Source organism: Cololabis saira, chromosome 17 (genome assembly GCF_033807715.1).
Source record: "Cololabis saira isolate AMF1-May2022 chromosome 17, fColSai1.1, whole genome shotgun sequence".
Taxonomy (NCBI): domain Eukaryota; kingdom Metazoa; phylum Chordata; class Actinopteri; order Beloniformes; family Belonidae; genus Cololabis; species Cololabis saira.
The window spans coordinates 5,471,217-5,496,844 of NC_084603.1; the positions used below are offsets into that span (position 1 = coordinate 5,471,217).

Here is a 25,628-nt window from a genome sequence, read left to right on the forward strand (position 1 = left end):
GGAATCAACTGTGGGAGCAATTATTAGAAAATGGAAGACATACAAGACCATGATAATCTCCCTCGATCTGGGGCTCCACGCAAGATCTCACCCCTTTGGGTAAAAATGATCACAGGAACAGTGAGTAAAGATCCCAGAACCACACGGGGGACCTAATGAATGACCTGCAGATGAAACCAAAATAGAACTTTTTGGTAGAAACACAACTTGTCGTGTTTGGAGGAGAAAGAAAGCTGAGTTGCATCCAAAGAACACCATACCTACTGTGAAGCATGGGGGTGGAAACATCATGATTTGGGGATGTTTTTCTGCAAAAGGACCAGGACGACTGATCCGTGTAAGGGAAAGAATGAATGGGGCCATGTATCGTGATCGAGATTTTGAGCAGTGGCGGCTTGTCAATAGGGGGCGCTAGGGCGCCGCCCCCATTAAAATTACAGGAAAAAATATAGACACACTACACATAAATTACATAATAAAAAGTAATTATCACATCTGTGCACTCATAAAATGTGTTTGACTAATACTGGGTTTATTCAGGGTTGTTTTTTTGTGCAGACCGAAATACATAGGTTTCAATGGCGAGGGGGGCCGGCCAAATGAGTGTGTATTGTATGTTCTTAAACTTTTCTTCCATGTGACTTCATGCTGGTCTCTAATTGGCTACTCAAAGATTTTCCTCCGGGCGCAGGAGAGGAGAGCAAAATTTATGTTCAAGTAGAGTTTATAGTTGTGTTGTAATCCCCACTCGCCAGTGCGCCACCCCAAAATGTTTTATCACCAGCCGCCACTGATTTTGAGTGAAAACGTCCTTCCATCAGCAAGGGCATTGAAGATGAAACGTGGCTGGGTCTTTCAGAATGACAATGATCCCAAACACATTGCCCAGGCAATGAAGGAGTGGCTTTGTAAAAAACATTTCAAGGTCCTGGAGTGGCCTAGCCAGTCTCCAGATCTCAACCCCATAGAGAATCTTTGGATGGAGTTGAAAGTCTGTGTTTCCCAGCGACAGCCCCAAAACATCACTGCTCTAGAGCAGATCTGCATGGAGGAACGGGCGAAAATACCAGCCACAGTGTGTGAAAACCTTCTGAAGACTTACAGAAAACGTTTGACCTCTGTCACTGCCAACAAAGGGTATATAAGAAAGTATTTAGATGAACTTTTGTTATTGACCAAATACTATTTTGCCACTATAATTTGCAAATACATTCTTTAAAAATCAGACAATGTGATTTTTCTGGATTTTTTTTTTTCTTCATTTTGTCTCTCATAGTTGAGATATACCTGTGATGAAAATTACAGGCCTCTCTCATCTTTTACGTGGAACAACTTGCACAATTGGTGTCTGACTAAATACTTTTTTTGCCCCACTGTAACTACTTATTTTTTTTTGGATGAAGAAAGTGATGATTTCAAAAGTCAATTAATTTCATGTTTAACTTCACTGGAGCTAAAAATACTTTTTTTAATTGGGATATTTATTTTATTTTTAGTTAAGTTACAGTTTATTTCACAAATTGAAATTTTGTATTATAAAAAGCTAAAATGGTGAACACTAATAATCAAAATTGTTGTCAAGTACGTAGATTTTCTTTTCCCTCTCCTGCTGATGCTCAGTAACCACTATCCTTTCCCAAGGTCTTGGTCCTGACCTCCATTTTGTTTTGCCAGTGTTTTTTTTTTTCTCTGAACTCCCACACAACTATTTCTGGACACACCCTACAGCCATTCATAGATTTCAATACCAATTCTCCTCTCCGAAACAACAGGGGAGCACAGATAATTACCTAAGTGCAGATTCAGGACTAACCATCTGCAGCTTGAGGGTACTCGGGCCACAGATGCAGACTCCCCTCTCTAGTGTCTCCTGATGCCCCTTGTTCCCAAAGTGGAAGTTAGAAGGTCCATGAAGCAATCTAGTCTGATTTGTTAAGCCTGTGCTTTGGAGGCTGTTGCATATGCCACCTAAGCACTTGGGGCACAAACTCTGAGCCGCGTAAGTCCTTCCTCTGGAGCCAGCATGGAGAAACGGTTAATTTAGAAGCAGTCTGCCAGAGCAGGCCTGGCCCGCAGCCAGAGGGCACAGTGCTCACTGTCCTTGAGAAGTCAGCCCCACTGGGTATCTATTTAACATACTGAAATGCGTCTTTGACGGGAAGATATATTAAAAGTCTATAATGAGCTAGGCGGCGATGTTGAGGATGGTTGTGGCGTTGTAGCTCTGGGTCAAATCAGACAAAGATGGACAGACTCGGCCAGTGGACAATTACAAAGAATTTGCTTTATGACACCAGGAACCATTTTTCCATGCTACCACCCCCCTAGTTATGACAGCTCTCTTTCTTGCAATGTCTCAAGGCGTTGGTGTAGAACATTATGATTGATTCATACTGCTGTTGTATTTTTCTTGAAGGGAAAACTAAGGGAGGGGAGCTCTGTAGCCCCTTGAACCTGACCGGGATCTCGTATATGTAGGGCAGCACACAAAAACATGCGGTAACCTTCCCACTCTGCATGGTTGCAGCACTTAAAGGAAAATAAAGTTGCTTCTGGCACACTGTGCTTATCAACGTAAGTGTTATAGCTTATATCTAAAATGTCATTTTTAGATAAATTATTTTATAGTCAGAAATGTTTTGGCCTCAACAGAATTTCCCTTCAGTAAAGAAGAGACTGTTTCTTTGTACAAGTTTAAAATAGCTCTAGACTTTCTCCTTAAACGCAAGCTAAACTGACTTGACATGCATTGAACATGAGTTGCTTTGCTTTAGCTTCCGGCTCATACATAATAACTTTTTGTCTTGAAACCAAACCGCAGTCTTTCTCATGTCAGGATATAATGGAGGGGGCTGGCAGCAAGACTGCACGCAGGCTTTGAAACAATATCACTACAGGGGCCGCAGCCTCTCTTTAAATCATTTAAACATTGATTTTGTGCTCCGATCCTGCTTGTTAATCTCTTCCTAATGAAAAACTGCAAATGAAGACTTTGGAACAAGCCATAAAACATGGTCAGTGATCACTAATGCATTTTAATAGGCACATTCTGACATTTGTTTCACTTCTTTAGAATGTAAGCCCCCTTTGCCCGTTCGAACTAAAATCAAAATTCCCAGTCTGCTGATTCATGCCAATTATTTAGCTTCCCCAGGAGTTAAAAAACAGAGATTCTTTGAAAGCAAATCTGCCACACTTGGAATGAGTGGATAACTAGGGATCTAGCTAATAGCACCTGAGGTGCTAACACTATTTCAACAAAATCTGTAGTTTACTAAGACTTAAGTAGCTTATAACTGTGAACATGCTTTACCCCCCCCCACCCCCAATATACTTGCTTGAAGCAAGCACATATCACACTGCATCAGATTTGATGCTGTGTAACTTGAACTCTGCAAACTGTTACTACTTTGTATTTGTCAGAACAGTTTCACTCTCATACTGTGTGAGTTTTCTTTTACTACACAAGGTGAATATAAGTTGAGCACGTCTGATCGTTCATGTCACCAGCCATTGATGTTACAAGGTCACAGACACTGAGAAGCATACCTGATATTTACAATATGAACTGTGCCATCATCAACGTGAATGAATGTATTCATCCGTGTAACTGTTTCCTCTTCATTGCAGCAAAACGCATACTGAAAACAGAGAGAAAGTTTAAACAATTTAAATACATTTTTCATGCCAATGTTGAAAGAACTTAAATAGCAGATTCTCTAGGGAGAAAGTGAGAAAAAAAAAACATTTTTTAATGTCTGATTAATATATTAATATATACAATATATATCCATATATACATATTTTTCTTTCATTTTTATGAATTTCTTTTTCCAAAGAAATGTACATCACAAAAAATGCAAGCCTTACTTTAAGAAATTTGGAAAAACAATCATGTCAAGCCATGGAATAATAATTTCTACGTTGTTAAAGTACTTCTGTTGAGACATTCAAGCAAACAGAAAACAAACAACTTGTATCAAGGTTACATGACCATCCTTTTCCTCAAACTCTCCATTCATCCATCCATTTTTTAATATACGTTATATCCTTTGCAGGGTCACAGGGGTCTGCTGGAGCCTATCCCTTCTCATTACAGGCGAGAGGTAAACACCCTGGACAGGTCGCCAGCCTATCATAGCGCCACATAGACAGACTTCCTCAAACTCTCAAATTGCCAAATAAGAATAAAGAGCCCACTGTTATGGAACAAAGCCCTTATGCACAAATAAAATCCAACTAAAAGTCAAGTGCACTGACTTCTACATTGGCATGACAGGAAACAGAGGCTGCAGCTCTTCTTGATGATTCTGCTCCTGCTCACTCATCTCACATACAAGTGCACAGAGAGACGAATCTTATTGTGGCAGCTTGGAGGAGAAAGCTTTTTAAAAAAGTGATGTATATGTGTTAATGTATAATTTAAAGTTTACTGATTTGTTAATCTTAAATTGCAAGTATTCAGGACATAATCATAATTTGAGATCAAATGTCCAGCCAAGCATATTCCAATTAGCACCCAAGCATTCAGAACATCTCTTAAGGAAAGAAACAAATAAGTGGGGTGGCAGAAGAAGATGAAAATATTCCTTTTAAATAACAATAACTCAACTCCAGTTTTTACCTGCAAGACTCCATCCAGTATGAACAGTTTCATGAAAAAGAAATCCCCATTAACAGGCCCCTGGTCCACATACAGCAGAGTTCCCTGGGCTGCAGTGGTTTGAAATTTCACAGTGAGGTTGTTGAGTGCACTGAGGCCAATACCTTGAAACTCAAGGTATGAATTCCCAAAGTAATGCAGGTAGCTGGTATCTAGGAAACAGAAGGAAAAAAATATGGAAAGCTGAAATGGGGGAAAAGGATAAAGAAAGGTAATATAAACAAACTATGCTTCCTAACTCTAAATTCCACTGAGATTCTCTATTGATCCCTTGAAAAGTTCATCTCTCCATTTGCTTCCTTTACAGAGAGGTCACTGCATGGGTCAGATACAAAGCAGCACTCAGGATTAGTAAAAGAAACTATCAGAATGTAGCTAATGACACTGAGGCACTTTGCCTGTTGCTGAGGATACCTGTTCTGGACCTTGTGGTTTTATGTGTAACCATACCGTCCTATATGTTGCTGCATAAAAATTAAAGTGTCCAGCAAAGACATAACGGTTGAATTATCATCTTAACAGCACAAGAAAAAGGTTTAGGGCTGACTGTTAACATCCCAGCCTTATCATTTGCACACTGTGAAGGCATAAACGTAAACAGCCATTGCCAAGAAGCTGCTGAGCATTTAAATAACACTATAAAAGCTGAGACAGAGGGTTCTTGGCTGAAATGAACATATTCATGCAAGTTTATTACATGCTCCATTTTATAGTGGAATAACGCAGCTTATATCATCCATGAGAATGGACAATTATAGGGTATTTCAGTAAAAGTTCCAGTGCCCGCAAGCTTAATGGGGTTAGTGACGCAGAATAACTTAAAAGACTGATTCTGACTGCAATTGGGGCCGAGCATTAGAGGTACTCATGCTCAATATATTTCTCATTTGAAGGAAGTAGTGCAATTTATAGAGGAAAAGTCAAAGCACAAAGCCTGTTAAGAGACAGTCCTGCATGCACCTGTCTCATGTTGTCTCTGTTTTCCGATAAGAAATAGATAAATATATATTAAAAAAAAGAATCACACAAGAGAAATCAGCAATGTGTTTATAAAGTTTTTGCTATGATTAATCATGCAGCTGTGCAGAGTAAACTTATCAATATTTGTTAGATGTCGAGCTCTAATAGGCCAGACGCCGTTTGATCTGATACAGGGCTCCTCAGGGCATTTGGCAAACAAGCTAACCTAAATACCCCCATTCTCTCAGGAGAGCAATATGACTAATACCCTGAGGAGAATCTCCTGATAACAAAAAGTGAGAATTATCAGGATCAGACCTACTGTGTTCTATGAATTAATGAGGATAAATGTAAGCGGCAACAATACTGTGCTGTCTCCTGCTTCACTCCTGACAATGGGGTTTGCCAATGCTGATGATGGAAAATTACCCCTTAGAGACAAAGCTATTCATTAATTTTACAGCCTTGTTTAGTCTGATGTAGTCTTTGATGCATTCTGAGGCTGCTGCCAGGAGGCACTATCATGGCTCATTAACAGTAAGCCTCAGTCTCTCCTTCAAAGGTCTGCTGTTTTTACCATTACCTTATATTCTCACACCACTTTTTTTATGCACATGCCTCTAGTAACTATTATTACAAAATCTGAATTGTAAATGTTCACAATATATACTTTACTTAATTTTTTTTTTACATCATGCATCATATCCAGTTTCTTTTTTTTAAGCTGACTAAGCAGTTTGTTCCAACTCTAATCTGTTCAAAAGCTTTTCCAGTTTCTCCAAGATAAAAAAAAAAGTGATCTACTGGGAATATCCCTTGATATAAATCTTTAACATCTGATTTAATTACGGCCACAAAAGAGGTTTAAAAACTGACATGAGTAATATTTAATGTTACATATAAAGGTGGGTCGACACAGACTGTGGGAGCGTGTCAGTGGGGTTAGAGTACAATATGTTCCACCAGGAAAATACATTTGGAGAAATGTCAACTTTAGATCAATTATTTGGAGGACAAACTGTGAAGATGTGATGATGAGATTTAATTAATATGGACTTAATGTCCCATTCATTACAAAGAAAAAAAAAATCATGGATGGAAAATCCTGCTTTGTCCCTGATTTATTGGATAAGGTCATAGAATGACTGATTGAACCTGTCACAAGACAGAAATAAAATATTGCTGAAGCCCATTCTTGGACTTAAAATTTCAGAACTCTGAAGTTGGCAAAATGTCATTCCACAGTTTCAAGCAATATCTTACAATAGTGAGGAATTAGGTAAATATCCTATATTTTTATATTTTTGAGACACTATCAATATCTATTTTATACAGTTATTGTATGTTGTTGACTTCTCCTTTTGTCTGATTTAAAAAATGACACAATCACTCCTAAAACACCACAATGATAGTTACTACTGAGGGTCATGAGGGCAATAAACTCATAGGGGAAAGAAAATGACACGTTTCTAAAGAATATTCATAAATCTGCATATTTTGTGAAAATACTTCTTATGAGTAAAGTGTATATATATCAGAATATATCAGAATGGCTGCTGTCACACTTACATGGTACAGGAATTTCTAGAGCAAAAAAAAAAAAAAAATGTATCAAAAAATATAAAACTGTGTTAAAGTGACTGCCCCAAGATGTATTAAATGTTTGTAAATATTAACTTCTGACTCATCAAGTTGGTTTGGAGGTGATTTCATTTTCAATGCACATGGCAGCGAAAGATAACAGCTTCACCGGTGCTGCGGTGATCACTCCAAATGGAGTCAGCCAAATCACGGCCCAGCAGCAGTAAGGCTTCCTCTACCAGCAACGTCGTCTTTCCACTCTCATCAGCTTTTGCATTGTGGAGACAGAGTTCAGTGCTGTAGAGCTTAGCATGTACAGCACCATCAGCGACACCTACCAAAAATAACCTTTGGCCTTAAGATGGATTTATTTGCTTCTGAATTGTACAGGATAGTGCTTTATGTATCAAAAACAAGATCATTTACAGATTTAAAAAATGTATAAACAAAACCTCTGAGGAAAAACACACGTTATTAGACTGTGTCCCTAACTCACAACGGCTTGAATGAAGGCAAGTAAACTTCCTTTTTTTTTGTTTCACTTCCCATTTGGACAGCGTCATCAGTTTGAATTGACTGATGGAGAGGTTTGAGGTTAAAGCTTAATGACAGACAGAAACATAGAATGGGTTTTTTGTGGTTCCCAACTGTTCCCAACATCTACATGGAGGAAGTGGAACCAGAGGATTGGACTCCAAGAACAGAATGACACCAAGCCACTAGTTTAGATATGTGGATGACACCTCTATCAAAATCCAAACCCAAGAAGAAGAGGTCTTCACTGAAAACATAAACTCAGTGGACATCAAGTCCATCAGAGAAGATACAGAAGACAACATCTAACTTTGGACGGTGCTGTGCATATCAAGGGGGGGACAGGTCTGAGCACTGAAGTTGACCAAAAACCTACAAACAGAAACCATTTTATTCAACTTCTGGAACACAAAACGTCTGTCATCAGAACTTTACACCACTGGGCCGAAACAGGAAAAGAAAATAAGCACAAGCACTTGAAGACAGCACTTTAAAACTGTGGATGTCTAATCTAAGCCTTTGTCAACTCAGGCAAGAAACCTGGAAAAAAAATGTCACAGCACTAAAAAGAGAAGAAAGGGAAGTGGCACCAATGTCATCCCATATGTGGCAGGAGTGTCAGAGACTCAGAGGTATCTTCTTCAAACATACCAGTCCACTTCAAACCTAACAGCACTCTAAGACAAAAACCAGCTCAACCTAAGGACAACACATCTAGTTTCAAACAGAAACCGAGCAGCATCATAGATGCAGGCCAGTGCAGTGAGGAGTGCACAGACCTTATCATGGAGAACATAGATAACAACTTCACAGATTCATAGCACAACACAGGAAAGTAGCTCATCAGGTCAAGATTCAGCGGCTCATTGCATCTGAAGGAAAAAGGGACACTCTTTTGAGGACAATAATACGCAGATTTTGGACAGTGAAAATAGATAAAGTAAAAGAGGAGTAAAATAAGCAATCTAAATCAAATCAGAAAGACCAGCATTAAATAGGTCTCTCCTATCAAACAGCTGCAAAGGAGCTTTGAATCTCCTTCCAAAGCGGTTTCACCACTCACAACTACATTGACAAAACCAAGTAAACAACTGACAGTGGACAAAAGACCAATGACCCACAGAAGTGATGGGAGGATCAGGGATTTCCATGTGACTAAAACCATTTAGAAGCTTGAAAACTTCCCACTTGTCATAAAAAACAGAATAACAGGAGCGCTGCTGGTGTCCCCCACAACCTTCCCACTTATCAGTTTGAACTGATGATCCCTTCTGGATGGAAGGTGAAACATCTTGAAGAACCAAGCATAGGCGCCGGAAGTGGGGGTGCGGCAGGGGCTGCAGCACCCCCTGGAAAAATTGAAATGACATTAAAGATTATAAATATATAAATATTTGTGGTTACTGTTTCTGTTCCACAACATTGTAAGCCACATTTGAGATGAAAGCTGAATATAGGGGTAATTTTAATTAAAAAAAAGAAAAGTAGCCAGTCACACCCCCCCCCCCCCGGGTCTGCGGACCGCTCAGGTGATCAGAACCGCAAATGTTGTTTTTAAACATCCGCATTTTTGTCCGCCAATTACAAATGCACAGCCAGCAGCGCTCCTTTCAAAACACAACACAAAGCTCCAAGTCAAGACCAAGAAGGATATACGTTCATTTTTTAAACCAAAAGAGAAACAGACACAAAACATTGCTGAAGCTGCTGCCAACAGATGTGCTACCAGTGACAGTGAGGCGGAGGAGAGCGACTGCACCTGCAGCCACCGCGTCAGCGACCCCCCCCGTGTAACACCGGCTCACCTGATGGTGCAGCCGGCCATATGAGCAGCGATGACCCGGGAGGAGGAGGAGACTGCACTGCCGGTAATATTGGTCAAATTATGCTCAAATCATTGTTACGCAACTGTTTTGGGTGAAAAAAAACTTCAAAATTTTTGCGCGCCCGCGCAAAGCGCAGCCGCAAGGATTCCTCCCTATATATAACTTCACCAAATATTTCAGTCACCCGCCGCCTATGTGACTATGATAATAATTATATTCATGTTCCTTTTTTACTGTAGATGGTTGGTTCGCTATGTTTTGGTAAAGCTTGTGCGCACTGTCAGCTGTTCTTCATGCAGGGGAGGGGCAAGTGATTTCTTAAGGGAGAACCCCCGCACCCCCTGGCAAAAACGTCTTCCTGCGCGCCTGGAACCAAGAAACAGGGAGTTTAGTTGCCTTGAGAGTTACCCTGACCTGGCCGACTGAGTCTCTACATGTCCTTTAAAAAAAAGAAATTAAGAAAAATGTGATACACAGTGTTATGATGAATTATCATCTCCGATGTGACATGAGACTCAAAAAAGTGGGGAAATGTACTTTGTAGAATTCCAGTATCCAAAATATTAGGGTGTCGAGTATGCTTCTTCAAACTAACATCAGCCCTCTATTTCATCATAGGGTGGAATTTACACCACCCTACGATGCTAAAGTGTGCATTCATAACCCAACTCAAAACTCACCTGTTCAAACTCGCTCACTCACTCTAACCGGACACTGTGCACTACACTACACCAGTGTGTTTTATTTATTGATTAATGTACTTTTTTTTATTTATTTATGTGTCTGTTGCTGCTTTTTTTTGTATTAATTGTATTTATTTTAACTTATAAAATGGGTGTTTTTAACTGTATCTCTTGTAAGGTGACCTTGGGGACCTTTTTTTTTATTTTTATTTTATTTTTTTAAATATTTTTTATCCCTGATTTTTTCCCATTATATTACCCAGTGCTCCTACCTAAGTGACAGTCCTGGGCATTGCCACTCTCTACCAACCCTGGGAGGGCCCTGCACTGAGCTCAGGTTTTATTTCACGTTTTATTTCATTTTATAATTTATTTTTTATATAACACAATTGCCTGTCCTAAAAAAATGAAAAATAATGGACAGAGGTTTATTTATTTATGGATTTATATCTATACTGACTGATCACTGTGCCTGTTCTTGGTTTTAGTACCATCTTTCTTGTGTTTATTATCATTTGCCACATGATTAAAGCAACCTCATACTAAATTTAATGTTAATTTCATATGATGTAAATAATATGAAAAACATATACAAATATGTTGTAACTTTAGCTTGTATAGTTATAATAAAACATTGTTTTGACTCAGTTTGTCCCATGAATTGTCACTATAATCTGATGAACGTGCAACTCGGATTTTAAGATCCATCACTATCATCTGATGTACATATATACAACTTGGATTTTAAGATGCGTAATGCATTTTTAAATTTTTCGGTGAACTATGTAGAATATAATAATCGGGATATCGCATAATCGGGATATTGCAATGTGTATCGTATCGTGGCTCAAGTATCGTGATGCGTATCGTATCGTGAGGTCCTTCCCAATACCCACCCCTAATTATTATTACTATTATTATTATAAGCAATAGCTTCAGCAGTCATTTTTAAAGCTGAAGTTTACAGCTATTCATCAAGGATTGAGTGTCTTCCATCCAAGTGGATCTGTTAATACTTCTTACCCAGCACGTTTCTGTTGTTTCCAAGAAATCTCCCAAGAAATGTGGTTTTGGTTGTATGGAAAAGTTGGCCAACAGCAGAAAAAACTTGTTTTCCCGCACTAGCACAGGAGGGAATGCATTTGGTTTTTTTTTAACACTTAACACAGGAGCATTTTATAAACGACCCAGTACGCTGCTGGATTTGCAAAAAGGCTAAAGCTGAAAGCTGGTTCTGCTCCAATGCTAGACGCTCATGAGCCTAAACCACAAGTGGCAAGTAATCTCTCTGTGCTCTCTGTGCTGGCAACCAATGTGGGTGTGCATTTTAGTGCAAACATGGTGGATACAGTTACCACAGCTGCTGAGTCTTACACTTTCATGCTCTGTCTCACCCTTGCGAGGAAAAAACAAGAACAAAAGAAAGACGACACAATCCATAATGTTTCACAACAGCAGGTAATGAGCATAGTATTGACTGAGTGGAGACGTCCTGCTGTAATCTTTTTGTCATGGTTCGTCACGCTGTCCACTTTCATACTTTAAATATAATTGTGGCTCAAACAGGAATGGGAGGATTTTAGGTGTTGTGGTCTTTTACAGGAAATAGTACATATCTAATGCTTATAATGTGTTAATATTAGATGATTCTGCTCAAAATAAAATAAAACTCTTCAGTCAAATCTGTCGGTTTTAAGGAATATTATCCTTATTGTTCTGAAATAACTAGAGACTTTTGGAGCTATGCTTATTGGAAAGCCACTCCAGAAGTATCAGAGTAGTTTGATCATACTGGGAGATCTACCCCTGGGAAGACTGAATCATCTTTAATGTTTTCTGCTTGTGAATAATCTCTCTCGCTTTAGAATCTCTCAAAATTATGAATAGGCTTCAAAACCGTTCACAGACTGAAGGGCAGCAACAGTTGCTTCTCTAAGATAATTACTGACATTTCTCCTCTTTGGCCTTGTGATAACACACCCAATCTTCCATACCCACAAACTGTCAAAACCACACTTGCTGATGATCGATACATCATCTGTGTTTGATAGCCGCTTTTGGCAGCCATTTACACTCTTAACCCCTTAGTAAGACTTACTTGGCTTTTCACATGGTCCTTCTGCAAATTGACTTGCTCTTTAACATTGGCATGAAACACCTCTAACATACATGATGTGTTTATCATAAATTTAGCACAAAAAGTAAGGACATTTGTGTTATTGCTTTGTTGCTTTTGGGGAATACATCTTTTATACCGTTGGAAAGCCTGTTTATTTCCTTTTTAAATGGTGCCCCATTTGTAAGGAACATGCATTTGTGCGATGAGCAGCAGAGCTGAGGATGCGGGTTGTGCCCATGAAACATTTGCCATATCTTTTCTGCCATTTTCCCCATTGACTGTTTGGTGGATTGGATGATTGAAGTTTGAAAAAACAACACATATTGGCAATCCAACAATTAATCCATTTAACAAACAGGAGTCTGGTAGCGTGTGGATGAACCATACACAGCCACAACAGCCTGGCAGCTCGTCCTCATGCTGGTCACCAGCCTGGTCACACACTGCTGTGGGATGGCATCCTATTCTTCAACCAGTATTTGTCACAAGTCAGCCAACGTGGTTGTGTTGGTCACTCTGGCACGAACAGCACGCCCACGTCGATCCCAAAAGTGTTCTAAAGAGTTGAGGTCAGGACTGCTGGGAGGCCATTCCATCCTCTCCACTCCCAAATTATGGAGGAAGTCTCTGATCTTTCTCTGTAGGGATGTGGAGAGAGCATCTTGGAGGATAGCGTGCATGTTCATTACAAATGTGGCACCATTTAAAAGGGAAATAAACAGGCTTTACAACGGTACAATATTTATTGCCAAGAAGCATTGTTACAACGTAGAAATAATCTAACAAACACAAATGTCCTTACTTTTTGTACTAAGTTCATGCATATATATATATATATATATATATATATATATATATATATATATATATATATGTGTGTAAACAGATGCTGTAGAGAAGTGTGAGGTTTAAAGAATCACTGTCTGAATCTATTTCGAGCAGCACCGAGGGCTCTGCATGTGCTTAGTTGGTGACCTAGTTGGATTAATTCGCAAATTTCTGGTAGGTCTTTTTGCTTTAAAAACAACTCACTCTGATTAAACTATTGTGTGTATAAGACTAAATAGATTATGTTTTTCTTTACTTTTTTTTTTAATCATCTTGTAAGTATTTTGTGTATCTTAAACTGTGTGACTGACTGTCTGTGTTTGTATGTATTGTTTTATTCTTTTTATGCTGCCATTTTGGCCAGGTCACTCTTGAAAAAGAGGTTTTAATCTCAATGAGTTTTTTACCTGGTTAAATAAAGGATATATATATTAAACCCTTTCCCAAACAATGCACTTGAACAGGGTTGGATCAGGTGCAGAGGCGAAGACTCCATTATTTTGGCCCGCACTGATTTTCAGAGGGTCGCCCTGTATTGGTTCAAGCTCGTCTGTGTTCAACCGGTCTGTTTTACAGTTCTTTGAACAGTTTCAAAGGTAGACCGACCTCATCTGTCACGGAGTCACAATCTGTCCAGCACTCTGAGTTCCTCCTCTTACATAGATGAATGAGTCCAATACCAATAAAGTATAACATTTTCTGCTCTGTGTCTATCACTTGCGTTTGAAAGGATACAGCCTCAGATACTGATTGGATGTTTTATGCTTTGAAATCAGTGTTTTCAAGTAAAATGGAAAAGGCAATTCCAGAGAAAACAGGGGAAAAAAGAGACAAAAAACCCTTATTCAAACGGAAATTCAGTAAAACTGTACTAGCCATGATGATTTCTGAATCAGAGGTAATATAACATCACCAGTTATCTTCAAAAGGCTCTATAAATTTATATTTGAAGTGGCAGCTCAGTGGGGGTGTAGTTTCTTTCAAAACTGGAAAAGCTTCTGTAGTAGGAAGGACATGGGAAGGATTGGGATTTAATTTGTCAAAACTAAATGCTTGAAACCATCATTCATGCAAATTAAATTCCTTTAATGGTCTCTGAGTAATAAACATATTCTGCTAGGGGAAGCAATAGTAAAAATATGGTACTATCCCTTGACTGAGGCTTCACTCAGATATATACATAATCCCATGTGTTGCACCAGGTCTTATTGGGTTAAAATTCACATTAGTACTTACAATTCTACATAAGGGTTCAGAGGTGTTATAGGCAAAAGTACTTCATTAAGCAAATGTAAAACCACATGTTTCGCTGTGTTTAAATGTGAAATGAGATGTAAACAATATCATTAGTAGGATTTCTACTGCTTTCATGGCATTACTCAAAAGTTGATTAAACACGTGGGGTGTAGTTTCTGTTGTTATATTTAGTTTGATGACATGTTCACAACCACTGAAATTAAAATATATTTAACATGACTCAGGCAGAAATTGTGTTCACAGTTGAGGTACTGTAATGTAATGTGCCCCTATTAAAAACACATAGCTATTTTAAGCTAATGTTGTGTTGTGAAATTTTGTTATTGTCCATTTCACCACTGTTGCCTGTGGACAAAACAACTTTATTAAAAATAACTTCATGAGCATCTTCTGCTTCATGAGCATTTCATGGGCATGTTGAACATTGTTAATATTAACGTGACCGCTGGCATGAGCCACTTGTTGCACATATCAGTGGGCTTGACTCACATGAAAATATATTAGTAAATAAGCTCTCTGCTGGATTTCTACACCACATGCAACACTTTGCAAAGACACAATTACTAATATTTCTGTATGCAATGATACCATTACCAGATTCCTGAAATGAAATGTGTCGTTACAGTCAATATGAACAGTTTTCAATAGTGAAAATTATGGAAAACATTTATGATTATGTCTATAAACAGGTCCATAAAATATACAAGACTGGTTGAGCCATTTTAAGACATTTAAGCGCAGCAATGAATGTGTCTTTTACACACAAAACGGTTTGCCTGCATTTCCCTGATGAAAGCCAGCCTTTACCTTTGATGAAGTGTTAATGAATAATAATAATATTAAATAAATAAATGTTTATACATACATACATACATACATACATACATGTATACATATATACACACACGTGTGTGTATATATTATATATATATATATATATATATATATACCGTATTTTCGCGACCATAAGGCGCAACTTTTTTTTTTTTTTTTTTTTTAAATGTGCCGGGCGCCTTAAGAAACGGTGCGCCGTGTCTATTACCTGAATTACGGTAATGTAAGGCCGGCCATGAGAACGGTAAAGGGAGAAGGGGGCGGGTGAAGCTGAATGAGACCATCCACTGAGCTGTTTAATGCGAAACAGAAGATGAAAACTTTTAAGGATTTGCTTGATGTGTAAAGTGAAATAAAATACAATCAAACTAAGTTTTGCTCCCGCTCTATTTAAATAAGCACACTTGTTCTGCAGCGCGCGTGTGTTTTGCATGTCGGAACCGGTGACTTTCCCCGGTTAAAGCAGCGGCTGGAGCAGCGCGGTGATGGGCGCTGCTGCAACCCGACTTCCTGGTTCCCCAAGCGGTCCAATCGACCTGGTTCCCGGCCGCTTTGCGAGCAGAGATTTCTGGGGTCTGTCTCAGGTCTGATCAGCTTCACCCTCCGAAATTTGCAGCCAAATCTGTCGGTTACAAACCCGGTACCGGATCCCGACATGCGCGGGTGTGTATTCGCGGCGACACACACAGATTCTCATTTATGTAGCGCTTGACTGGCGCAGCTGATGGACAGAAACCTATGGTGATTTTTAAAAGAAAAACTTTGCATAAGACGTTTCCAGCCGGAGTCATTATAAGGACGAATGGAAAGGGGGGGCTGGATGAAGGGATGATGATGATCAGGTGGCTGAGACAGGTCTGGAAATTCGGACTGGAGCTCCTGTCGGATACAAACCCCGGTACCGGCTCCCCGACAGCGCGTGTGTGAGCGGGTCCAGCGCGAGGGAGCGGAGCGGGGAGCGGACCCGGGACCAGCGCGGAGCGGGACCCGGGACGCGGGACCCGGGACGCGGGACGCGGGACCCGGGACCCGGGACCCGGGACCCGGGACCGCCGCGGTCGGGATCCGCAGCACAACGCAGCACAACGGGGTATGAAACGTTTATTTTCTTACCTTTATTTATTCAGGGGTCTGTCCCAGGTCGGAACAACTTCACCCTGCGAGATTTTCAGGCAAATCTGTCGGTTTGATCTCTGGTAGCCTAACCAAGATGCAGAGGATGCGCTCAGGAGCCGCCAGGCTCCCGCCGCGGGTTTGCCGGGCCAGGGCGCACCATCCCCGGGGCAGATCCGGCCGAAATGCCGCTGGTCTTTCCCCGGGAGCCCCTGCTCCCATACAGGTGGGTGGCTTCGGTGTCGGCCGGTCCGAACAGGTCACATTCCCGGTTAAAGCCGCTGTGACGCGCGCTGCTCCACCCCGCTGGGGAGAGACGGGCTCTGCGCGGTGGAGGATCCGCACAACGGGGTATGAAAAGTTTATTTACTGTTGTGCAGAAAGTGACTGACACCGAGGAAATTCGGACTGGCGCAGCTGAATTAGCGGAGCTCTTTAATGCAGAAACAGAGGTTTTGCTCCCGCTCTATTTTTTTAAATAAGCGCTTGTGTGCTTGTGTGTGCGTTCTGCATGTGTGTGCGTTCTGCAGCGGGTGTGTGTGTTTTCCGGCCGGCGTGTTTTGCGGCACGCGTGTGTGCAGCTCTGCTCTGTAGACTGCGCCTTTTGGGTCGGTGCGCCATATGTATGTTTTAAATCTAAAAATGACACACAAAAATGAGGGTGCGCCTTTCCACACGGTGCGCCGAATGGTCGCGAAAATACGGTATGTATATATATATATATATATATATATATATATATATATATATATATTATATATTTTGACTTCTTTTGTCAAATAATACATTATTTTGTATTACGTTTCTTCTATGTGCTTCAAACTGTTATTTAATTTGATTATTAAAACAAATATTATAGAGTAGATGCATGAAGAGTAACAACCCAGCTAGTAAAAAACTAAATCACTGCTTTGATCTTCAGCAGTTCATATTAATTAATGTATTTATTTTGATAATGCGTTGTCTAAACATAACATTTGAATCAGTATATTTGCTTATAATTGTAAGTGTGAAACAAATATCGTGAGTGATGAACTATTACTCAACAACAGGGAACAACAACACTACATGCACCGCCATTAATGCACACCGTGTTCCATACCTGTGGTTAGCTCAGCTATGGGTGCAGGGCTGAGTGGCGGTGGTGGTGGCGTCGGCACACCGGGGATGTAGCCGGGAGTGATGTTCCTGACTACAGTCACCGAGGGAAAAGGATCCGTAACAGGAGGCAGGCAGCTGACCTTGTTGATGCCATCTACACAGGAAAATGCTTCTGGACATGGATTCAGCAGGCAGTCATTATAGTTGTGCTCACAGTTCCTCCCCTGTGTACATAAAATAGACAGCCTTGAGGTGTTCTGTGCAGCTCTGCACTGAAATGCTAAATGGTCTGCATTGTTTACATTTTGAATATTCAAATTACAATGATAAGGCTTTTAAAGACTTTATAGACAAAAAAAAAATGCTAAGGAAAATTACTATCTGCAAAATTTGTTTTAAATGTGGGCAAATTGTTGATAGTTCATGTAATCTAGCAAAAATACACAGTCAAATATCTAAAAAGGCAAAACATAATATTATTATATGTATTATTATTGTTATTATTATTTTACTTTTTCTTATTATTTATCCAAAAAGATCCAAGTGTTTTGGGTGCAAGAGTGAAAAGGTTAATAATAAAAAAACAAAACAAAAAAAACCCAGGGATAACGGGGATAAGGTGGGGAAGCCTCACCACAAATCCAGGACGACAGAAACAGGTGTAGCCATAGCCTGGATCATTCTGGATGCATATCCCCTGGTTGCAGGGCTGTGGAAGGCACTCATTAATGTCATCCTCACAGTGAAGGCCTGTCCAACCTGCCAGGAACAAAAGCCCACAGAGTGCCGTGGTGAGCCCAGGCTCTCTCACTTCCACCCTCTGAAGTGAATATCAATCAGATTCTTTTACATTGATTTGCTTCTTTTTGGGTTCACACACATACACAGACAAGAAAAGGCTTTCACTAAAGAGTAGGATGCCACATACATTTTAATGAGATGAGGCAGTATCGTCCTTTAATCACTGTCTTTTTTTTAATCTTTTTGTAGTGTATGGCTATAGAGACAAAGTAGGTAGGGCTTTATAAACAGTTTTGAACCACATAAACTAGGTAGGCATTATGGCCACCTTTAACGGCCCCTTTCAGTCAATTACAGCGGTTTTGTGAATAATACGATATTTTATAAATGGTACTCTTCTACATATGGAGAACGGGAAAACAGTGAAGCCTTCTTGGTAACTTCAAAAAATGTCCTGCTGTCTAGACTATGTTTAGTATTCATGCTCATGAGCTGCAAAAGCTGCCTCTAACAGGTCTTACAAGGAGAGAGCAAGAGCAAGAGCGAGAGAGAGATAGACTGCCTCATTTCAAAGTAAACTGACAAAATCACAGGAATCTGAGTGACTCACCTGACCTGCAGTGGCAGACATAGCTATTAATAAGATCTTGGCAAACAGCACCATTGTGGCAGGGAGTTGAGCAACATTCGTTAACATCCACTTCACAGAAATCTCCCATGAAACCTGGCGGACAGCTTAAAAAGAAAGAAAAAAAAAAGTCCCTTTAAAAGCCATTGGCCTCACTGTGTTGTCAAATCGTTCTTTCGGTCTTTACACTCTTTTTTATTATTACTTATATGAACAAATGCAATTTGATTCTCATTGGAAATTTATTCAAAGTCGGCAATAAAGTTAAAGAGTGTGAAACCCGGAGTCAAAATGTAAAGGTCTGGTATGCTGTGAAAAAATATTCAGTACATACAAAAAAAAGTTTGACATTATAATATGGCATTTTTCCCCACATACTGGCCTCAGTTGATCACGAATATCAAATATTGTAACGTCATCTGTCAGGAGATGTATAGGACAATGCTTCATACCCTGTATAAGACTATGTCTCTCTTACTTAATGCAAGCTTAGTTGTTTTTTCTTCTTAAACTAACTTTCATACTGTCTTTAGACCATCAGTTTGTTTTTTTATTGTACTTGGTTAGGGTAACAAAATTACTTTGCTAATATTGGCAAATTATACCTTTTTTTTTTATAAAATGTGTATTTGTGTGTGTGTATTTTATAAGATTCAGCACATGATCGGAAAGCCTCACTTTGAATTTGCTTTATTTCTGCAGAAGTGACTTTTGTCCCAGATCCTTTTTCAATTTGATGCCATCATTGTAAAACTGCATAATATGCTGATGAACATGAAAGCTGTGACACATTTTGATGCTGTGCCGGAGTGGACTGAATTTCTGAGATGAAATTCAAAAATAAAAAAAGGAAGAAAAAGGAAAAAAGAAAGATAAGTAGTAGTAATAATAATTACAAGGCCATCTCGTATAAATTTCCCGAACATGGTTACTGTGATCATTGTTGTCTCATTTATAGTATAGAGGCAAAAGCTTGCAACATAACGTCGTAAAAGAAATACATTTCATTTTACTTATCAGTATTAATATATTCCGAATAACAGAGGCACCGTGAGGTTTTTAACTCTTTTGTTGGTAGTTTGTCATGTTAAACACATACATGGAGCTCAGTAAAGCATTTTTTTAATCATATAATAAGATTGGAATAAAAAGGGTTTCAGGCGTGACCTCTTGACTGATTACCATCAGAGGGAACAGTGGTTTTTTGAGGCCAGTTCCAAAGCAGGTACCCAGTTGGTGTACAACACTTAGACCATTTTACAAACAACATGCAGAGAAACGGATACTTGGTCAAATTACTTCCATTATACATGGAATACAAAGACACTGTTCTGTTTATACTCAAGCCCTCCAGTTAGTGTGCTTGCCTTAGTAGGCCCTCTCCACTCAAGTGGAAAAAACACACAGAAGATCAAAACGTGTGATGGAAATGTTCAGTCATTCCGTGAGGTCATTTTGAGTACACTCAGTTCAGACCAGTACTGTAATTGTTTAGGGTTTTGAGTAGTTCCTGTCCATGTGTTTAGTTGTACTTTGTCTTCCCTTGTTCCAATTTGCCCTGACTGTATGCCCTGGACTGTATGAACGTGTGTGTGAGTATATCTGTCTTGTTTTTCCCTTCCTCTCGGCTGGTCAGTACTGTTTGTTTCCTTGTCTCTGGTAATTTCCTAGTTCTGGGATTGATGAGGCTTTTTTTGTTGAATAAAAGTCTTTTGATTTGCACTCCTGGTGCCCCGTCTGCAGTATTCGGGCCCTGCTACAATATCCAAGTGAGCAAGTATTGTGTGTGTGCAGCTTGGGTTTACATGGTGGAGATACTACCGATGTCTGTTAGAAAAATGTTGGTGAGTTTTCCTGAGTGTTAGTTTTATTTGTAATTTATATTATATAAATTGGTTATGCACTGGTAAAAAAGCTGGGTGAGTGACTTTTATCATGTGTTTCTGCGAGTTTGGCAGTGTTTGCTGCTCTGTGTTCAGTGATGGAGCTTTGGGATTGTTGGTTGCTTATGAGTACGAGCATTTAGAGCCCAATTTGCAGAATGTTTTCTTTTTCTTACGGAATTTTGTTTCTGCCCTGCTTTGTACCCAGTAGGACTGGAGGTGAATTGCTCATTGCAGACCGAGATTCAAACGTGTAGGACTGACAGGATCAGTCACCCATCAGTTATAGAACTGGTGGAAGGGCGGCTTATGGTGAGGGACTGGGTGGGCTTTTTTGAGGTTGTGCCTGAAACAGCCTGGGCTACCAGCGATGGCTGTCCACTATTAATCAGTGGCACGGTGGCTTGAAGGTAAAAGAAGATAAAAAAAGGCTTCGAGTTTCTGATTGTTGGACTATTTTCTGCTACGGTTACAGTTTAAAAGAATATATTGTTCAGATCTGGTAGAGATGTGGCTCATTTATTGAATCACACAGAATTCCTTGGAAACATCTGGTACTGGAATCTATTAACTTTAGTTCATGTTTTGCGGGTCAGTTATAATTGTGATATAGGAGTTAAACCGTAGGGGACCCGAGATTCTGGGAGTGTTGGCACTCTTTACGATGGACATTCAGAACGCCTGTCCGAGCAATAAAAGGTCATTTACAGGTTGCAAATTGGTAGCACATTAATAATAAGGTGAGCATCTAGATGTGATTTGGTTTTGAATGTTGTTCCTCAAATTAAGAACTCAAATGTTTGACGTTGCCATGGTTACTCCTGCTATTTTTAAAGCTTCTATTTTGTTTCCACAGGCAGTGTGGATCACAAGAACAATTCCTGGGACACAGCATCTGTGACTTAACCAGGACTCCTCCTTGTAGTGTCACAAACAGTCTGTTCAGATTTGATGATTAATGCTTTTTTGTCCGTTTTGTGTTTCTTAGTGGTTGACTCACTATTTAAAAATAATTTGAGCATACAGGATAATCCTTGGCTTTTCTCTTCAAATTCAGTTTGATTCAATGCAACTTGAATTTATTTCCTTAGCATTTAGCCTATTACAATGTAAGCTGTTTTGTGGTGCTTGACGTCCTAACCAACCTCCCCTGAGTAAATATTAAAAGACAAAACAGCAAGAAGAAAAGAAGATCAAGCCGTTAGACCTCTGATCCCAGTCATCTCCGAGTTCTCACCACCTCCTCCAGTCAACTGGAACTGGAACTATGCTGTCCCATAAAACTGCATGTTGGCACAAAGGTGGCATTGGTTGTATAAGTATTTACACACTGCCCTTATGATGGCTCCGGCTCCTGGAATCCTGTGTCACTGAAAGAGTATTACTTATAGGGTAATAAGGTGCAACTAAAGGAGTTCTGATTATTTTGTGTGTGGTTCTCATTTTTTATGTTGCTGTGTGATGCCTTGTGTCAATTGATCCTAAATGAAATAAGAAATAAAAGTTCTATATCTGCAGATTTCGGCACAATGATTCATAACAAAATCTGCGCACTCTTTGTACATGAGACCTCTGGTCTCATTAGAGGAAGTTAAAACAATTTTAAATGATTTGGAATCTGGTGACTCTGAATGTAGATGTTTTAAATGATATTTTAGATTGACTAATATATATTGCTCCTGCCTGATCCCTTATATCGTTGACTGGTGACAATTACATATTGAATACTTATGATATTTAATAAATAAATAAAAAAATATTAAATAATCACTAATTTGAACCACATTGCCAAGTCTTTATCATAAAGTGACATTATGTTATTTCACTCATACAGGTCACCTCGTGGTTAAAATGCATTAATAGAGAGGTATTGGATACTTTTTTCCACAACATTTCTTAGCAATTTAAAATCAGAGATTATGATAAAAAGAATAAATATGATAATCTCCACCAAAGTTTGAAGCTTGTATTCACTTAGAAATAATTGTGCTAAAAACATTAGAAAAACTCACATCACTCAATTACAGACCTGTATAGCACGAAATAAGAAATTGGAAATTTTATCTACAACTGCGCAATATATATATACATATACAGTACATTACATCATTTTAATGTCGTGTGCAATATATATAAAAAGTCTTAAATGAGTAAAGCATTATGAAATTAAATATAAAATGCTGTGCTGAGGCAGATAAAGTTCATTTTATCATATATAAAACTATAAAGAGCATCAACCTATATTTTGAGGTAGTCATTGTCATATAAATAATGATGCTTTGCATACAGCAGCACATCAGCACAAGGTTAGACAATGTAATTAACTGTAAAGCATCCAGGGAGAGACTGTGTCAAATCGACACACTCTTTCCACATACACCTTGTATCCAGATACACTTCATCAGTCAACAGACAGCGCATCAGCAATTAAAAAGTAATGACTCATTTGCAAACAACTTGGAGGACTAATATGAGTGCACAGATGTATTGCAGCCCAATTATTATGAGACAAGATGCATTTTTAATTGGAGACAAGTAAAACTCTGCAACACACTGCAACATTCATATAATGTGGGCAAGAGATGGTCACTTGCATTTACAACCAACCCTAACCAATGACTATTAAATACCTTGTAATTATTATTTACATTATCCTATTCCAAAACATATTATCTTGATTTTTTTAATCAAACAATTTCTAAATGATGTGTACAGTGTTTGAGCAATGAGGGCTATTCCAAGAGACAAGATGTCGACACCTTCAGTTTCTTACTCCACTGTGATACAAAATGAGCTCCATTTGTTTTTTAGGGTGTTATCAGTGCTTAAAACAGTAAACTTATTTAGAAAATGACTCCTAAAAGTTTTTGCATGTCTATCCATTTAGGGTCTTACTCACACCAGCCTAGGCTGGACTGACCCTCCCTCCAGATTCTCCTGCTTCCCCTTGAATGTTATTACATCTGACTAAATCGTATGTACAAGTACAACCGCCCCTTGTACACCATCATGTCATTACATTAACAAGTTTATTTACTTGGGAGCGCAGCCTAAGAGATTCAGCACAATGGATAGCAGCACAGAAAATATAGTAACAACACCATTGACTTTGTCCTTTTTTTTTTTTTTTATTAAACTTCTAAATTGTTATATAATCGTAGCCATGAACTGTCGCATCTATGCGTCAGACATTGTCCATGTGTACAGTATGTGTAACTGCACCCTACCCAAGCACACCTGTTCCAGTTGTACCAGAGACCAGGAATTGTCCAGTGCTCAAGCATCAAATGATGCACTCATACAAGCTAAAGAACCCAGACTTAAGTGTTCTTGGGTACTATACAATTTGCCCAATCTCAATGCATCCTTATTTGGTATACCTGATTCATCATGTTCAGGGTCACAGGGAAGCTGGAGCCAATAAGGAGAGGATATGATAGGCTCCACAGAGCCAGTTCTTTTTAGTAATTTCGGCCTATTTCGTTTGATTTTTAAATATTTTAAGTCTTTCAATGCTACCAAGTCAAAAAGGGTCCAAATCTTAGAGCATTGAAGAGTTTGCAGCCCTGGGGTAATGTCCATGGTTAGCGTCTTAGCTTAAGTATTTATTTTAGTAGAACGTGTAGAGCATGTCATGATTGCTGTGCTGTAGGTGGTCAATTATTGTTGAGAGGGGCATTCAGAAAATAGTCCTTTAAACTACATTTGGGGTTTCAATGAGACAACAGTTTAACTGTAATACACGAAAAAATCCAGCTGTTGCTCCATTTCCTTCACTATGACTCCATCCAGGGACAATATTTGAAAACCATTACAACAAATAATGATCAACAGTGGGCATACTCACCTGCATGTAAAGTTTGATCCTTCACCATCGAGACACGTAGCTCCATTGAAACACAGCGAACCGTTAGAAACAGCGTCTTTGCAGACATCTATATCATTTTCACAAGTCTTTCCTGTGTAACCCTCCTGACAGAAGCATGCAAATTTATCAATAAGATCGACACATGAGCCTCCATTCAAGCAGGGATCGCACACACATTCCTGGAAATGAAAACAAAACAAACATTCACATGAATATGGTGCTGTGGCAAAAATAACACACACTTTGACAGACAGTACAACAAAATGAACATTTTTCATGTAAAGAGTACATGTGGTTAAACACAACTCTGGTTTGACATTAATTATTGATACCAGTTCTTGGTCTACTTGAGTTCATTCATTCAACAAAATGCAAAACCCTCTAAGCACTTCAATGTTTTAGTCCAGCAAAAAGCTGTGGCTTAAATCAATTAGGCTGTATAATAAGCAAATGGTTTTAATCAGGTATTTGCACAGTGTTTACATGGAACTGGTAGTTCGATTGACTTATCTTGTAGAAGAGTCAATAGAGTTAATGATATCAAAGGCCATACAAAGACTACAAAACTCTCTTGACATTTCTGTAGAACACCCAGCAGGATTATTAATTAAGTTAAACTTACATCAATGTTTGTTTCACATCTGTTGCCGATCCACCCAGGTTCACAAAGGCAAGTGTATGAATATATTCCGTCCTCACAGCTGAATGAGTAAAAAAAAAAAAAAAAAGATGAGTTCAAAATGTATTCATAAAAGTGATACTACTTTTTGACGCACAGTTCATAAAAAAATCATGAAAGAGATATATAACCTTTTGAATGAATGAGGAATTCTCCTTCAGGTGAATTAATGATTAAGATTTAAACACCACTAAGGCAAGCTATAAGGGCATCACTCTAGCTCCTTACAAAATGTGACTAATACTCCAGCTGACTGCACTGGTAATGGGTGTAATTAAAAATTATTGCAAACTTTTGCTGCACGAGTTGTTGTTTTTATCTTAAATGATG

The 25,628-nt window shown here is 39.1% G+C and overlaps 1 protein-coding gene across 1 annotated transcript in view; it reads right to left on the reverse strand.

Moving 5' to 3' along the window:
- Positions 1-25,628, reverse strand: part of eys (eyes shut homolog) — a 235,197-nt gene that overhangs the window by 91,202 nt on the left and 118,367 nt on the right. Inside the window, exons 30-36 of the mRNA XM_061744588.1 lie at positions 25,242-25,320; positions 24,599-24,798; positions 18,851-18,975; positions 18,134-18,258; positions 17,501-17,723; positions 4,625-4,815; positions 3,550-3,641 (exon numbers count right to left, since the gene is read on the reverse strand). Coding sequence (XP_061600572.1) covers positions 3,550-3,641; positions 4,625-4,815; positions 17,501-17,723; positions 18,134-18,258; positions 18,851-18,975; positions 24,599-24,798; positions 25,242-25,320 — 1,035 coding nt within the window. The remainder of the gene's footprint in view (positions 1-3,549; positions 3,642-4,624; positions 4,816-17,500; positions 17,724-18,133; positions 18,259-18,850; positions 18,976-24,598; positions 24,799-25,241; positions 25,321-25,628) is intronic.